Below are 16,828 nucleotides of genomic sequence, written 5' to 3'. Positions count from 1 at the left end.
TGTGATTTCAGCAGAGCCTTTATTTTAAATGAGGGACCACAGCTGATGAAGTGTTTAGTGTCAGGATGCAGCAGTGTATGAAGCGTGTAAAAGTGTAGCAAACCTGGTACCTGCAAAACAAACACCTTCCCATCAGGCTCCGCAGCTTGATTCAACCCACAAGGCCTAACGATTTTAAAGTTTGCTTTCTGTGATCTTTTCCATATTTGGCTGCTAGAAGCTCCGCCAAAACTAATTTTATAGTACTATTCAAGTAACAACAACTTTATTTATGCATTCGGCTTCTGCACTGTGCGTAACAAAACACAGTGAAGTCATAACACACATGATATAAAACAGTCACTATATAAGTGGTAATCAATAAACAGGTTGCTAATGTGAATAAAAAGAAAAAGCACCGAGTGAAGGTGACGATAGTGATTTTGTTTCTATAATCACTGCAAACAGGAAGTTTATTTCAAGTCTGAGTCAGAGTTCTGTTCGGTGAAGCCGTGTGAAGAAACATTTCTCCGGGGGGAAAGGCAAGGCCACAAAAACTCTACTGAAAAGGCTACTAGTTTATATGTTAGAGGACATCGCAATAAAGTTACCTGAAATATTTGGATTTTTATCGATCACGCCGTCAAATAAACTCAGAACACGATAAATACTGTAACACATCAGGTAGCATGGCTGCTCAGATCAACGGATGACATAGTACTGCCCCATCCTTCTTTGCAGATTCAAAAGGCTACAATAAATTACTAGGAAAACAAACGCAGTAAAAATGGTGTTCAGAACGTTAGATATAGTGGTTGGTGAGTCCCGCGAGGAGCCGTGTCTTTAAACTTAGAGTCGCTCAGAGACGGATTCAGTCCAAACGGTGCCGTCGATCCCATCCGGTCCAAAACAATACAACAAAAACGTGAAGTGGTGAAGCGAACAGAAAAAGAAAAGAACACTATTCCTTTGTTCCAGACGGGCCTTTCATCTGCAGGCTCTGGTCTCTGTCGCCCTCTGCTGGGGACACGGCTAAAGTGAAACCTGAAGCTGCATGACCAAGCTTTCATGGCTGCTGGGTTTTTGCACTTTAAGACCTTGTTTTGTTTTTTTTACAAGGCCAGTCTTTGCTCTATGGGCAGGCTGTCTATCAGACACTTAAGCTGCTCCTCACCAAGTTTGATTTTGTCCTCGAGCTTACGCTGCTCGATGATGAGCGCAGACTTCATCTTCACAAAGTGCTCGTAGTCTGCAAGGCTGTCTTTTGGCAGGTAGCTGGCCAGGATGTCGAAAACTATCCGCTCCCTACGGTCCAGGTTTTCCTTCAGCTCCTTCGCGTCCTCGTGTTGTCGGATCAAAAGCTTCCGCTTCTCAATCAAAGTACGCTGTAGAAGAAAGTCAATAATTAGAGTTTCATAGAAAACACATCAAAGAATGTAATGATCCAACGCTCACCCTTTCCTCCGGTGTAGCATCCCCCTCCAGATTGTTGAGGGCGTTCTCCACCCGGGCCAGGCGGCCCGAGAGCGACAGCAGCAGGCTAACCACCTTGTCCAGGTCTCCGACAAACATCCTGAACTTTTCCAGCTCGTTTGGCCGGCACACCTGCTGGACCTGGGCTTCCACCTCGTCTCCTAGCATGTTGTTGTCTAGGATGTCCTCCAGAAGGCTCTCTTTAGCTTCGCGCAGCACCTGCAGCTTTTTACTGAGGCTGTCGATCAGCTCTTGCTGTGTGGGGAAACAGAAGCCAAAACCAGAATAAAAGGAAAACACATTTCTTCTACATTCTTCTATGAGACGGAGATCAGAAACAAGCTTTTGTACCTTCTTGTTGTTCAAACCAATGTCCAGCTCATCCTCTGAGTCTTCCTCCTCATCCTCTTCCTGCATGTCCTTCATTTTGATCAGGAGCTCAGCTTTGGGAGCTGAGGTGCTGTAATATGTTGAACTGGTCACCATGGCTGCTGCCATGTTGTCCTCTTTTTCCCTGAAATGCAAATTACCCGTTAGAACTGATCAAATCGCAAAAAGAAAAGAAAAGCAAAAATCTAGACATTTAATTTCCTCTAATTATAGGAGAACCTTAGCGACCAAACCACAACAGATTCAGAGAAAAAAACAAAAACAAAGCTGCTCTCAAACCATAAGGAGAGTTTTCAAAAATTAACTATGAATAGTGCCAACCAGATTTTTGCCGGTCCTGGTATAAATGCGTAAAAAACCCTTTTTCTAAAGAAACAAAGCCACCAGACCCATTGTTAAGTACTGTGGAGGACTTGTGTTTCTCTTCCAACAGCAAAGGAACATTAATAAAGTTCACAGCCTCATCAGCTCTTTGAAATAACTGGAGGTATTAAACAAAAATTCGTTAGGTTTGGCCGAAAAACTGAAATTGGGACAGAGCCGGGACTCTGCATGATCTCAAGAAACTGTGCAAAGAGGAACAATCAAAGATCTTTCTCTCTGGAAGAGAATTTGGAAATCTCAGAATGACATAGTGGGAAACATTATCATTAACGTTACAGCACTGTTTTTACAGTGCTATAACGTCAAAGTACAGATTGACTAATTATACATCATTTTGTTATGGCTGGGCCTGCCCATTGTGTTGACATCCTGAAGAAGTAGTTTTGAAATAACAAAGATGTTAAATGTACCCTCAGTCATAGATCAATGCTAAAGCTTTATTAATTTTTTCTAAACTTACAGAAAATGTTTTTTGACCTGCTAAACATCAGATCAGAGTCAATCGAGGAGAGATCGTCGTATTCTCAGCTCTGCAGGAGTGGTGGCTGCAGCTCCATCACAAAGTAGTGTGAAATGATTTACAACAAAGCAAAAATGAATTTTAACAAAGCTTTTCACGCATCTTTACCCAAAAAAAATCTGACTGCATTTGTTTTTGTAGGAATCACTTTTACAAAGGATGAGCAACAGTTTTTCCAAAAACATCTTTGTAAACCTATAGACGTCCACCCTTGCTGATGTCGTTTACTCAACCTTACTCACAGTTTAGCAATACCACCACCCACGCATTTTTAAAACTTTAAGCTCCGGGTAATAAACAAGATAACGGCTCTAATATGAGACATTAGAGATAAATAATGAGTGCAGGCATCATAAGATGAGGAACACGTGGAAGCTATTTGGAGAACCAACAACAATCTTTTGGGTCTAGTTAAAAAGACAGAAACATGAAAGAAAGAGAGCAGCAGAACAGGCTGATCTTTGGAGAGCTGTGACCCTGGCTTAGGTCGTGATTATAAAGCAAAAGCTGCTCTGCCCAACCGTACACTCATCGTTTTGTTTGGAGTCTTGTGCACTGAGCGTTTTCTGGATCCATTCAGTTAAAAAATACTTTATGAACCCCAAAGAGGAAATTAAGTGTTGCAACTCCACATTTATACAGGTTTCTCTGATGAGTAGCTGTAGAGGTATTACACTCATTGATTTACAGACTTTGTTTATCAGAGTTGCACCAATCGTGCTTTTCCTAGCCCATTTGCTTTTTCAGGTCTGACTCCTGATAAGGGAGGAGGTTCTGCAGGCATGGAGGTGGCAGTGTTGAAAGCACTTAAAAGATTATCTCCATTGCTGCATCAAAGCATGTCCCTAACCTGTACCAGACTTTATTCAACAAAAAATAACGCACCAAATGCCCTTTTGTTGATGGGTTGATGGACCGAAGATGACAGCTCTTAGGTTTGAGCTATTTTCATTAATGAGGAATAAACGCACACCGATTTTCCAGTGAAACTTGTGTGATGCTCACCTCTCTTCGACGGACCGGGAGTTAGTCTGCTTGGTCGGCGCCTTCCTGCGCTGGTGGGCTCCGTCTAAGAGCTGCTGCTCCTGAGGGAAGATCCCCTCCATCAAGTCCATCGTGGTCCTCATCTTACTCTGATCCAGAATATCAGCAAGCGACTTATCCTTCCCCATGATGTCCCTGGCCAGCTCCTCTCTCTTCTGATCCTCCTGCTCACTCAGTCCTGTGGTTTCTCCCTGGCTGCTGGGCTCCTCGCTGTTGGAGCTCAAATGATCTCCCACAGTAATCATGTATGGCTCTCCCTGGGCAACTCTCTGCATCTCGGTGTCTTCGGGCTCCTTCTGCCGGGTGAAGGCACAGAAAACAGAGTCCTGTCCCAGAGCGGGCAGAGCGCTGAAGCGGGCCACACTCTGGCCCTCGGCTTCACCGGGAGGGAGGTCACTCTGCTGCAGAAAGGGAGAGTTCTCCTTCTCTTCACTTCCCTCTGAGTGTACAATCCTGATGGGAACTTTCCTCGCTGCGGTGTTCTGCTTTTCTATCAAATGCTCCACCCTGAAAAAGAACAAAATCAAACACTAAGATATTTAAAAGATACTTCACTCTGGAAGAAGTCTTGAAGCCACTGAAGCCATGATTTGATTTCAAAGTTTGGCTGCGTGTTGGCAGCTGGAATTTTTTCCATGCCCAATGTGCTGAAATATCCAGGACAGGGAGGCTCCTCCCACCGTTTTGGTTTCAACTAGCTGCAGTCTGTCTGCAGAGCCGAAAATTCACAACAGATGATCCCGATTCGGCTGGATTTTAAATAAAAGGATAAGCTGGACAATGTTTTGCTAAGAATATTTCCCTGTTTAGAAGAATTAGCCCAAACTACTGGCAGCCTTGATAAAAATGCAGAGAATCCCCCTAAGTTATCACAGCCTGATGGCACTCACATGTTGCTGCTGCAGAAACAGTGACTCTCATTATGCTCCATGCACATGCATCAGATGCCATGTCTATGCAGCACAGACACGGGCTCACCTAAAACTGTGGCTTTTCAAACAAACCTTGTCCCGATGAAGCCCAAACGTTACCTGCTAGACTCGTCCTCGCTTAGCGAGACGGGAGGAGGCTTGTCGCTGAGTTTCTGTGGAGAAAACTGTGGAGAGGGAGAGCGCTGTCCCTCCATGCTGAAAAGCCCCGAGGGTCTGTGGGAGGAAGCCGGGGGTGAGGAGGCGAGCTGAGGATTGGATGTTGATGGATGGTGTACTGCCCCTTGTTCTTTGTCCATAAGTCCTTTGCCCTGCTCAGAATCTGTATTTGCAGAAGCGGGGGGATAAAAAGTGGGGTAAGGTTCAAAGTTTGTAGAGCACTGGGTGAGGACGTCACTCTGGGAGCCGGTGAAGGACTTTTGGGAGTTGATTTCTTGATGCTTAGCTGGGGAGGGCTTCTTCCCTGGCAAAGACGGGGGCTCTATGTGGCTGTGCTCCTCTGGCTCCGTGGGACTGGGAGAAATGGGCACAGACTTGTGGTTCTTGGTGGCAGCAGCAGTGGATCTCTGTCTGCAGTCAGGATTGGCCCCTGTCATGAGTGGAGGGGGTGGTGCTAAGTCGTTTTCAATCCCTGCTGCCTTCTCTCCCTCTTTGCAGTCACCTGAACTGGTGTCGGAGAACCTGAGGAAAACAAAAGAAAGCTTTTAATTACACGGGCTTGCAGCACACACTATCATCTGCACCTTATTCAAATCATACAGTGTGGAGTAGGTCTCGTTCACCCCTGCATCAGCCACTGTGATTATGCCACCATGTCAAGAGACACGTCTCCCTCTGCTCAGCTACAGCTCAGCTGGCAGCTCAGAGAGGAATATTTCAGTTCCCACAACGTCAGCATAGAAGGATAAATATTCCTCCAGAGCGGATGGATCACTTTTTCCTGCCTCAATTACACTCATCATTTTAACTCTTTAGACAAAAAGTTAATACCCTGTAGGTTAATGTCACTGGAAGGGGAGTCATTAAAGCTGGATTGTAAACAGACTTAAATCATTCATCATAATTTAACCACCCAGCCCAGTTGAAAGCAGTCATTAACTGATCCATCCAGCCTGCTTTGTGTGCATTAAAAGAAAAATAACACCAAACAGACCAATATCACGGTCTTATACACACGGATTACATTTCCATGAATCTTCTGATTCAAACTCTGTTCGGAGCCATTAACACACAAATCACACAGCTTTGATTAAAGGCTCAATCGATTCTAAAGTCACAAAATCAAATATGGTGACTTGGCAGCAGACTGACGCCATAACCTAAAGCTCCTGATTAAACTCCTACAAGCTCTAACAAGTCACCAAACACAGGTTTGTTGGTAGGGGTGAGCGTCTCAGTCAGCTTTAGCTCGACTGAATATGTGAAAGTTTCACTGTTTAGCCCCCCAAATCATTTGCTATGATCAAATCAGTTTTCATTCTCCTATGGTTCACATTTAATGTTAACTATGACTGTGATAGGTTTAAAATCACATTGTATGTTTCTTTTGAGTTTGGCCTAGTCAAAGTATAAATGTTAATTAGGTTGAAATGCTGTGGACTGGTTTTCAACAGGATGTTTATGCTTGAAAATCCTCCAGAATGATTGAATTGAAAACAATTCAGCAAAGGAGAGCGGACACTCAGTGTTTCATCTCTTTGGGGATGTGAAACACTGAGTGCTAAAGGCATTCCAAAACCCTGATGGGGGTTATTGCTGCCACGGCGAGTGCCCTTTAACTGATATTTAGGTTAAACTGACCTATAAAATCAAACAAAACTCATTAAAATGTCTCCAATAAAACATCTACTCACCGTCACATATTTTGAACACAATTGTCACAGTCACATTGCATTTTAGAATATCAGAGACTAAAAAAAGGCCAATTTTGGTTTGTTTCTAATCTGAATGGCAGCAAATCAAGCATCAAAGCTGATTTAAATAATCCAAATATCCTCACATATATCAGGATAACAACTCTCTCACCTTATGTGACACTTTAATTTCCATCCAACAGCGTATGAAGGGAGCGTCCTGCCTGTCTGTCTGTCAGCTCTCTATGACTGAAGCCACCTGCTGGTATCCCTTTCCACCTGTATCAATATCACCATCTGGGTGGAGCAAACCTACATGAGCTCATCTACCAGACCTTACCATAACAATAACATCCTCTGTCTGCTCTGTTGTTGTAACGTAAACGCCAGAGTCGTATGGTGTGGCTCCAACAATGAAGTTGCTCAATATCAGTTACCTTACGCTCCTTTAGTTTCAGATGATTCTTGAAAAACTGGTGTCAAGTCATGAGTCACACGTCATGATGCTAAGCTGAGTACTTAGTCTGTGTAATCACTAAAGGTATTTTTAACAGAAAAGGTGTTAAACCACTTAAAAGGCAATTTACACAAACCAAAGTTATGAGCTTCTTGTTTTAAACTGTAGCGTTTTAACTAAGATAGCTACTTTTTAAATATTAACCTTACATTAAACTTCCTGCCACACTCCTCCTTCAAGCATTGCGTTTTTATATCTTTTATATCTACCAAAACCAACGTAACCACGAAGTTGCTTGAATTACGCCAAGACACTACTCTAGACACCAGGTAGGTAATGTGTTTGGGAGTTTTAAACCGTGGATATTTAGTTACAACAATGTCAAAGTGCTTAAACACTTCTTTGAAGAGTATTGGCCATGGCTTCAGCCTCCTATGACAAAATCATGGAAAAATACCAAGTAATAAAAAAATTAAAATGTGCGAAAGAGCATAAAAACACCAGGAAACTTACATCAATGGCCCCAGATCTAACATTTTACAGTTTTAAAACTAAATTATTAAGATACTAAGTATAACGTTTGTGTTTTTCAGCCTTAGTTGCGTGTTTACAAGGGATGGGCAATCTGGACTGGAAAGTTTATCGCAATATTTTGCTGTATTTGTTGTGGAAACCATAAAAGTGGCAAAGTGTATTACACTGACTGCACACAACTGCAGTCAATGCCCCAAAATTACAAATACTGCTCTTAAAAGAAGCAAAATAAAGAACAAAAAGCTGTTTTGGGACATTTAATCATATTTTTAAGGATACTGATATTAATTGTTGTTCCTATGACACCAACAGCAGCAATATAGTCCAAGTAAGCATCCTCACACTACTTTTAGTTTTTGTAACTATCATCATGTAGATTTATCTTGGTAGTGATAAACTTTACATCATAGAGTTTATCACTGTCAAGATAAATCTAAATAATTGTCCATCCTTAACATTTACCAAAAAAGACTACCTGCTACTAGATAGGCAGTTTTAGCTTATTATATCAAAATACCTTAAAAATAAAACCAGACAGCTTCTTTCAGGCATACTATTTAAACAGAAGCTTATAAGTAAAGGTTCGAATATCAGCTTAATGGACTCTGAGAGGTAATGCTTTAAACTTTTATAAAGTCCTGAGTAGAAACTGTATGCCATATATAGAGACATAGGTGTGGTTGATTTGGGGTGAAAGAGAGCAGAGCTTTCAGCTAACAACAGACAGGCTGAATGAAGTACAACATAGTTGCTCTGTTTTAATCTTTTGAGATTTGTTGGCAATGTTGCCACCCTTTTGGAAATCTAAGAATAACGTAAAGATGTACATCTTCTTGAGAAAAAACAAAACAAAACACAAAACCTGCTGTTTTAGATATGCTAGCTCCACCAATACTCTTCATGTACATTAGAAAAAAGGATTTAATTCAGATTAAAATACTACAACTCATTTCAAAGCTCTGTCTACGCCCTAAACAAATTCCACATCAATCTACTCTGTAATTTATTTGATGTTCTATTTAGTTGTATTGTTACCTGATGATGGCACAGGGCCAAGAAAAGTCAGATGGTCCTAGTGACAACTTCCCTTTACTCATGCACACAAATTTATAGCAAGCGAGTTACATTCATTGAGATAGATTGGTGTGAACCGAACAGGGCCCCATACAACGCGGCAGTCTAAAGAACTAAATCACTAGCACAGACAACACAATTACAGACCTCACTGGTCAAAAAGCATTGCCATCAGGGTGCTTCTGTGAACTTGAGACCTCGCTCAAATTCCCACAGAGTGCTAAAGAAACACTTCCTCACCGTCACAGACATTTAGATGCCTCGCCTACACCACTGAGCCTCTAGTAAACGGCACAAAGCTCAGCTATAGAGAGGGCTTGTGTTGTCCCAGCTGCACAGAGGCTCTGCCGCTGTTACGCCTTTGCACATAATGAAGGCTCTAGTGTTCCTGTATACAGCCTTACTGCCCTCTTTCATTGATAAGGGAAAAGAGCAGCAACAATAAGACAGAGCGAGATATAGATCACCCTATATTTACTGACACTATGATAAACATCAGACACCGAGTAGATTGGCAAAAATAAACACTGGTTGAATTACTTTGAGTGTTTATTTTTGCCAGTCGGACTATAAAAAAAACTATGAAGAGACCTTCCATGTGTGCAAACAAATGTACTAAAATGCATATTTTGGCAGATGTAAAGTGAATCCAGTCAAGATTCTCTCACCTTGTCTCTGCGACGAGCGTCTCAGCAGGTTTACTCTTCGTCTGGGAATAGTCTGTGTTACGCTTAGTTTCAGGAACTGGAATCTTCTGTAAATGAGGCTGAACAAACACAGACGGACTTATGCAAAAACATTCAAACACCCCAGAGACCCAAATGAAGGTCTTGAAACCAACTCATGTTAAAGCTTCAGGGGGGTGGGGGGGGTTCTCGCTGCTGAACAAAACTAACTCAACAAGTTGATGCCTACAAGGAAATCTAGAAGGAAGAGGGTGTGTCTTTACAAACAAATAGAGCTTAATATTTAACTTGGCCTCTTTCCTTTGTTGCTTTCTCTTCAGTGACTAATCAGAACAAATCCACAATAAGGGTTTGAGAGAGAGCAAGACTCTCAGCAGATAATAGAAAGGCTAAATAGCATTCAGCGAAGTGGCTCTGTGTTATACTTTTAATCTTCAACCCTCTGTCTTTCATTGAACAGGCTGGATTTGTACTTTCACAATTGAAAGGTGGCTCTGAGCCTATTTGTTTTGCTGTGTTTCTGTCCTAAAGGCACTAAAGGACATCTACTGCTATTTTTGGCAGCTCACATTGAGCCTGGTTCTGCTGAAGGTTTCTTCTTGGTAAAGGAGACTTTTCCTCCCCACTGTCACAACATGCATGCTCAGTTTGAGGGATTGCTGAAAAGTCAGCGACACAATGCAACAGACTGTCCACGGTTGCTGCATGCTCATCCAGGAGGAGGGAAGGCTGCAAGCCAATGACTCGATGCAATCTGCTGAGTGTCCATAGACAGACATTTTTTTTATCCAATTTATGAAACAATTGGAACGTGACTGCATTATTTTCAAATTGGATGTATGAATTTGACCTTTTATGCTTTTTATAAAGTGCCATGTGGCAATATTTGCTGTGAATTGATGCTATATAACTATATAAAGAGAATTGAATTTGGAAATGTTGGGAGAAATGTTGGAAATCTCAGGGTTCATTTAAGGGTCTACATCAACATCTACTACAAATCTCTAATATAAGATACTAAAGCCAGTTTACAAATGACAACTGATAATTTTGGTTGTTTTTCTAAAATTTTAGTCAAATCTTTATTGCAGTCTGTACTCTCACACAACAGTGTGACGTCTGTGTTCTTAGAATAAATAACGAATGATGGCTCAAGTTGTGCTTTTTATATTACTGTTCATAAAGGGAAACCATAGTCCTCTGAAATAGTCACAAGCAGGTCAAAGCAGAAGCTTCATTAACATACTGAGAGAGACCTGAAGCCAACTTTGTGCCTTACCTGTCCATACATGTCTGCTGTGGGCGAGGATCTGGACCTCTCATGGAAACCCTTCCTCTGGGTTCTGTCCTCTGGTCCTGGATCTAGGATGTTATCGGCTGAACGATACCGTCCAGAGGCTTTTTCATCTGGGTGTTTGCTCTGTATTTTCCAACTTGCTTCATACTCTGCGAATGTATCAAGTCTTTGCTTATGTTGGGAAGATGGCATAGGGTAAGAAACCTTCATGCTCTTGATTTCCTTCTTTGTATCCTCTGTTGTAATTCTAGAGGCCTGATCTTTGCCTTGGTACTTCAACTGGCTTTTAGGCGGCATGGAATCAGGGAAACCTGGTTTCATAGTTTCATTTAAGTTTTTTTGGTGGTCTAGAGAAGAGGTTGCGTTCTCAGTAGGAGCCAGACCTTCATTAACCCCAATTTCATAAAGTTTATTTGGTTCTGAATAAGACCGGACCTTCTTTTCAGGAGGGAAGCGCTTCCGGGAACCAATGCGGGTTACGTGACCAGAGGAATGATTTGTTCCTGACTCGGTGACCGTTGCCAGAGGGTCGACATCTTTGCGAGCCTGCATTGAGGGCTGGTGGTTGTTCTGGGTCTCACCTACCGAGTACTCCAGCACGACACGTTCCAGATCTCTTCTCCTGAAAGAGGTAGCCTTGAGCACCCTCGCTTGTGCTTCCTTTAAATCGTGTTTGTAGGCGTTAGAGAAGGACCCATCTGCAGAGGTTGGGGTAGAAATCTTAGTGGATATGCACGAATCCTGATCTTCTGCTTGACCCTCAACCCCAGGGAGAGCAGCTGCGCTCCTACTTTTCTGCAGCCGTGCTCTTCTCATCTGGATTTCATTTCTCAGTGTGGTGGCGAACCGCTCACTGCGCTTTACCTGCTTGCTTTCGAGGGACTCCTCAGAGGTTGGACCACTGGATTTTTCCTGTTGGCCTTCAACATCTATAGATAGGGAGTGAAGCATTGGGGTTGTCTGAGGGCTGAACTGGTTGCTCGCCTGGCTGCTAAGTCTGATGTCTTGGTGAGAGTTGAGCTGAGCTGGTAGGGACCTCCTCTGCTCAGGCTGTTTCCTGGGAAGATTACCAAGATGCAAATGATCTGCCATATGTGCGCTGTGTCCTCTCTGGCTTTCCTTATCATCAACGAAGTGTTTAAGCTCTGAGCTTTCTGGAACAGTAGTCACTTGGGGCTTGCTGTAAGCATTGCTGTCTTTGTTGTGAGATGGGTGGTGCTGATACTTGACTTTGGGGACTGTCTGCTCGGGTCCAGTCAGTGACGGATCTACACCAGCACCACTCCTCCGGTCATTTGGTAAATCTGACCAAGATGAGGCGTTGGGCTGGTTGGAAGCAGTGACACAGTAATATCGGCTCGGTCCGGTGGTCTCTGCGTTTTGGTTGGTAGTTGTAGAAGACAGAGAGGCGGATAAGCTTCGTCTGTGGTTCTGGCTCGAGTGCTGAGTAGAACCGTTAGTAGGAGGTTCTTGCGAACTGCAGTGGTACCCACCTGCGTTCTGTGGCTTTGGTGCAGATACAGACCAGGCCTGAGGATGGAAAGTGCTTTTGTCAGCATGTTGTCTTGGATGGAAGAGCTGGCTAGCATGGGGAACGTGTTGCTGCCCGACATCGCTGCTGTAGAAGGAATACTGCTTGTTTGAACTGGATGTGGGGTGACTGCCTTTATCATAATCATTCTCACCGTCACTCTTTGGAGAAATGTTGTGGCTGTGGCGATTTTCTGCAGAAACCTTGTAGCCCAGGTGGGAATCAGGTCCGTCGGGGTGAGCCTTAACCCCTCTCTCATGTGCCTTAGTTGCAGCAAAGCTATCGCTGCGTGCAGGAGGAAGAGGAGGGGGAGGAGAGGCTGAAACCGTCCTCTTTCTCTCAGGGACATTCCACACAGGCCCAAAGCTGGTTCTGCTTGAAGAGGAGTGACGGGACCCAGGTGAATCCCCCGGATGAGGACCGCTGTGGCCTGAGTCAACTCCTGGCATCTGAAAATATGTCAGTCTTTCATCCGGTCTGCCCCCATCAGCAGCAAAGCTCTGGCTGTTTCTTCCGTTGCTGTGTTTCGCGCCTGCGTCCCACTGACCTCCTTTATAGGCTACGTTCTCTGTCGAGGCAGCATTGCTTCTTGAGAGTGAGTAGTCTGGAGTGCTTGAGCTTGTAGAGAAGGAGCTATACGCAGAGTCTCGTTTCCCTCCTCCAAGGTGCTCCATACTGTTGTTTGACTTAGCAGGTGACATCTGACCACCTGCGTATGAGTGTGGGACCTGTTCTAGGCTATCCATGCTTCCATGAGAGCTGAACTGGTCGGACACTCTGCGCAGGTTAGTCTGCTCCCAGCCAGAGGTGAGGTCTGTAGCAGATGAGCTGGAGCTGCAAGAAAATAAAGAAAATATGAGTACAGAGGGTTTTCCTATAGTTTTAACAACTCTTTTCCCCTGTGTGCGTAACTATCAAAATATGACTGACTCATAGAATTCAATCTTTTGCCACCTGTTTCCAGTTTTTTTTTATTGCGGTATCAAGGTGAGCCAAGGTTTGACAAAGCTGCAGACTCAACCCCATAAATGCTTTTCTTCACACTGTTTTACAGGTTTAAAGTCCTGTTAATGGAATTCCAGAGAACACGCTGGAGTAACCAGTTTTCAGTCTGTCTGCAGCATCAATTAATGCCGTTCTGCCACTCCCTGTGCTGTTGCTGCACACTGCTGGCAGAAAGATCGCAAACTAAAGGGGTACCACTACCTTATTAGGGCATGTCTGTTAAGCTGAGCTGATGGAAAAAATGTATGACTTGATAAAGCTTGTAATAAGCAGGGTGCTTATTTGATTATTACATAGATCTATGTATCAAAAATAATATTACATAAATGTTCTAGATCACATTATTATACCCTTAATAATCAGTTTGTTAGAATATTTTAGCAACCTTGGGAATAATTGATGATTTTCTGTTATAAATAAACAGTTGGATGGTATTATTTTCAGTTTATATTGTAAATCCAGTGAAACTCTTATTTCAACACTGTTAGAATCTGGTCCATGCCTAGTTGAAACAACTCAACAAGACCCTTGGACATCCAATGCCCCAACATTACAGCTCAAAACATAAAATACATGTTTGAGGCAATAGTTATAAATCAGGTTAAAGTTCTGAAAACTAAACTCTCTCATTGGATACAGAAACTGAAAAACATCCAATGTCCAGACTCAGCAGCAAAAAATTTCAAACCTCCGGTACCTTGCATCATATCTGGGGTGCCACACCGCGGTGGGTGGAGACTGTCTTCTGCCTGCCTCTGACTGGCTTTCATTGAACTTGGTGGAGTGCCAGGAGTGAGGCCTGCTTATGGGTTCGTTCCGTCTGTAGAGAGGGCAAAAAACAGACTGGATCACAAACCAAACCCTAATGGAAAACTCTGTACTTCCATGTATAAAAGGGTAGGATGCATTTATCAACAAACCTAATAGCATAACAGGTTTGAAAATTATGAACTAGTTGTCTTTTATTGTGAAGTTCCGATTTGTTTTTCTTTTTCTTTTTAGGAAGCGTTCCTATTTGAATATACAAGTATGTATTAAAAGTTGCGTCGAGTTTTCGCATCAGACCCTGGGACACAATTCTAAATGCATGTGAGCAGTGTGAGCTTGGAAAATGGATTTTCCATTAAGAGACACTGGAGCTGAGGTTTAGTAAATGGGGTGTAGCACTCATATGGCCTCAACTTTTTAAAAACTGCAAACAAAACAAATTACTCTTTGAACCAGTGATGTATAATACTTTTGGTTCATGCAATCAGTCGGTGGGGAAAAATATCAATGGATTTTAAGATGTTTTAGCTTACAACACCTTTGTGCAAACAACAGTAAGCCATAAGACACATACCCTTCAAAGCCGTTCTTTCTGAGGTAGCATGTCACAGAGCAAACACAAAAAAAACAAAATAAAGACACATTTCTACAGAAATACTGACAAAAAAGTATTCTATGTCCAACCGGATGAAAGACAAAGCATGCTGCACAAATGGAATGGACTTTATCTAATGATATGAATCACAGGACAATGTGTAAAAGCCAGCAGGCAGAGAGCTGCTATTATAGGAATGACTGAAATTACTAAGCCAATGATTTCTATGGTAATGTTTACAAGGCAGGCAACGATGGACAGGCAATGTGCACTACTTCTTTACAGAATCATACCTCATGGAACTTCGCAAAATCTTCGTAAGAAAGCTTCTCGCCACATGCACGTCATTCTCTGAGGGCATTTTCTGAGCTACAATATCCACCATTTTCAAATTCCTGGGCAGCAAGGGCAGGAAGACACAGAGCTCACCAGCAGGACAGGACAAACAATTTACATTCTCACATATTCAAAAGCTTGTGAACAGGTTGGCCACACAAGTTACATTTTTAAACTCTATACTTTTCCAGACTCCAAAATCAAATTTGTGGCCACCTCTTATGTCAGCACCTTTAGTATCTGCACCCTCCAACACAACATCTTTAAAAATAAAATAAAAATAAAAAAAATGGGAAAGGCTTTGAAAAGTAAATGTAAAATACAAAAAAACAACAAACAACAGTTTTTTAAAAAACAGAAAAAGGGTTATGGTTGTAATTATATATATATATATATATATATATATATATATATATATATATATATATATATATATACATATATATATATATATATATATATATATATATATATATATATATATATATATATACATATATATATATATATATATATATATATATATATATATATATATATAAACAACGAATGGGAAGCACCCTGGTTACTTAAAATGTTATAGATTTTTTTTTATTTCAGATTTTCATTTTTGAGAAAACAGTATGGAAAGCCAAAATGTTTTAAACTGGACAAAACAGAGGTTAAACAAATCTCCAACTTAATTAGAAAATATTCCACTTTCAAAGACAATATAATAATGATTCAGAATAATACAGCCCTCATTTTCTTGGTTATAGCTCCCCCTTCTGGTAAAAAATACCCATTGTCTGAACACCATGCTCTGATTATACCTGGAGCATATGAGAAAGTCCAGGTAAGATGGACAGCATCATTTAAAAGCAACAGCAAAACATCAGCAAGCATCTCTTATCATCAGAAGAGGGTGAAGCTGAGGTGAGCTATAATCAGACTCTGCCATATGGTCCACGGGGAACACAGGCCCAGCATGAGCCAGAGGGGCTTAACAGAGAAGAGAGTCTCGTTCAAAATCAGATCAGCCACTTCACCGCTTTATTCAAGCTGTTGTCTGCATTCCAGACATCTTTTCTGCCCCCACTCCAGTCCAAACCTGAAAACCGTTTGGCAACCATAGAGGACGTGACAGTAGTGTGTAGTTGACAGGTGATCGATCATTAACTAAAACAATAATTATTAAAAGTATTTGAATTCTTCTTTTTTTCTTGGCAGAATATTGGTTACCAGGCTCCGATTTCTATAAATGAGGTTTTTGTAGTATATTCGCCTATTCTTTTGAATCTATATCAAACATTAATAATGCAATGGTATAACTATAGAGATTTTCTCGCCTCGACTTTCGCTGGAGACAAGATTTGCACAATAAAAGGCTTGACGTTAACAGGTCCTGCCGCTTGAATGAACGAATAAGGAAATGTTCAAGCTAACAGCTTCTTTCACTTCAAAACATGACTCCTGCTTTTGGATAAGATCAATAAATTTAGACACTATGATCTTTTTTTCAGACAGACAGATTTGGTAAAGCCTCTATAAAGTGGGGCAATTCCACAAAATGAATTGAGGATTAGAGTTAAGGCCTATTTAGAAAACAAAGACAAGACAACATGGAGCCCGAGTCTTCCTTGTTCCTCTGCAGGCCTGTTTCTGGGGCACTAGCAGCTAACCACACATGGCGCATGCCATTGGTATGCAAATCAAGCTGGTTTTATTAGGCCTATCGTCAGGGCTACAGCTGGACAAGCACAGATATGTCACGAAAGTGAATCAGATGGCTGCAGTGGGGGCAGGGGAAGAGATTGCTCTCCGAGGGACCCGTCTGAAGTCTGACTTCGCACTTAACGTCGCATGAATGACCGGTCAACGTTCAAAAAGATTCAGTTCCCACAAAACCAAAATAATGTCAAATAATAACCTTGATCATCACTTGTTTTAACAACAATACTTTAAAAGATTAATTTGCTTTTCAGTGCAAAATA

At 42.0% G+C, this 16,828-nt stretch overlaps 1 protein-coding gene across 5 annotated transcripts in view; it reads right to left on the bottom strand.

Annotated features, from left to right (window-relative positions):
* Nucleotides 1-16,828, bottom strand: part of shroom2a (shroom family member 2a) — a 50,197-nt gene continuing 33,369 nt past the window's right edge. For 2 of the 5 annotated variants that reach the window (XM_036141519.1, XM_036141522.1), the window contains 10 exons: nt 14,813-14,914; nt 14,499-14,516; nt 13,854-13,976; nt 10,603-12,985; nt 9,306-9,403; nt 4,822-5,400; nt 3,752-4,297; nt 1,804-1,966; nt 1,435-1,707; nt 1-1,364 (listed from right to left, as the gene is read on the bottom strand). In XM_036141519.1, the coding sequence (XP_035997412.1) occupies nt 1,092-1,364; nt 1,435-1,707; nt 1,804-1,966; nt 3,752-4,297; nt 4,822-5,400; nt 9,306-9,403; nt 10,603-12,985; nt 13,854-13,976; nt 14,499-14,516; nt 14,813-14,914 (4,558 nt within the window). In that variant the 3' untranslated portion in view covers nt 1-1,091. The remainder of the gene's footprint in view (nt 1,365-1,434; nt 1,708-1,803; nt 1,967-3,751; nt 4,298-4,821; nt 5,401-9,305; nt 9,404-10,602; nt 12,986-13,853; nt 13,977-14,498; nt 14,517-14,812; nt 14,915-16,828) is intronic. The other 3 variants (XM_036141521.1, XM_036141524.1, XM_036141520.1) reach the window with 2 other exon arrangements.

Source organism: Fundulus heteroclitus, chromosome 9 (assembly GCF_011125445.2).
Source record: "Fundulus heteroclitus isolate FHET01 chromosome 9, MU-UCD_Fhet_4.1, whole genome shotgun sequence".
Taxonomy (NCBI): Eukaryota; Metazoa; Chordata; class Actinopteri; order Cyprinodontiformes; family Fundulidae; genus Fundulus; species Fundulus heteroclitus.
Note: the sequence above shows the minus strand (reverse complement) of the source record. Positions and strands in the feature narration are given on the sequence as shown.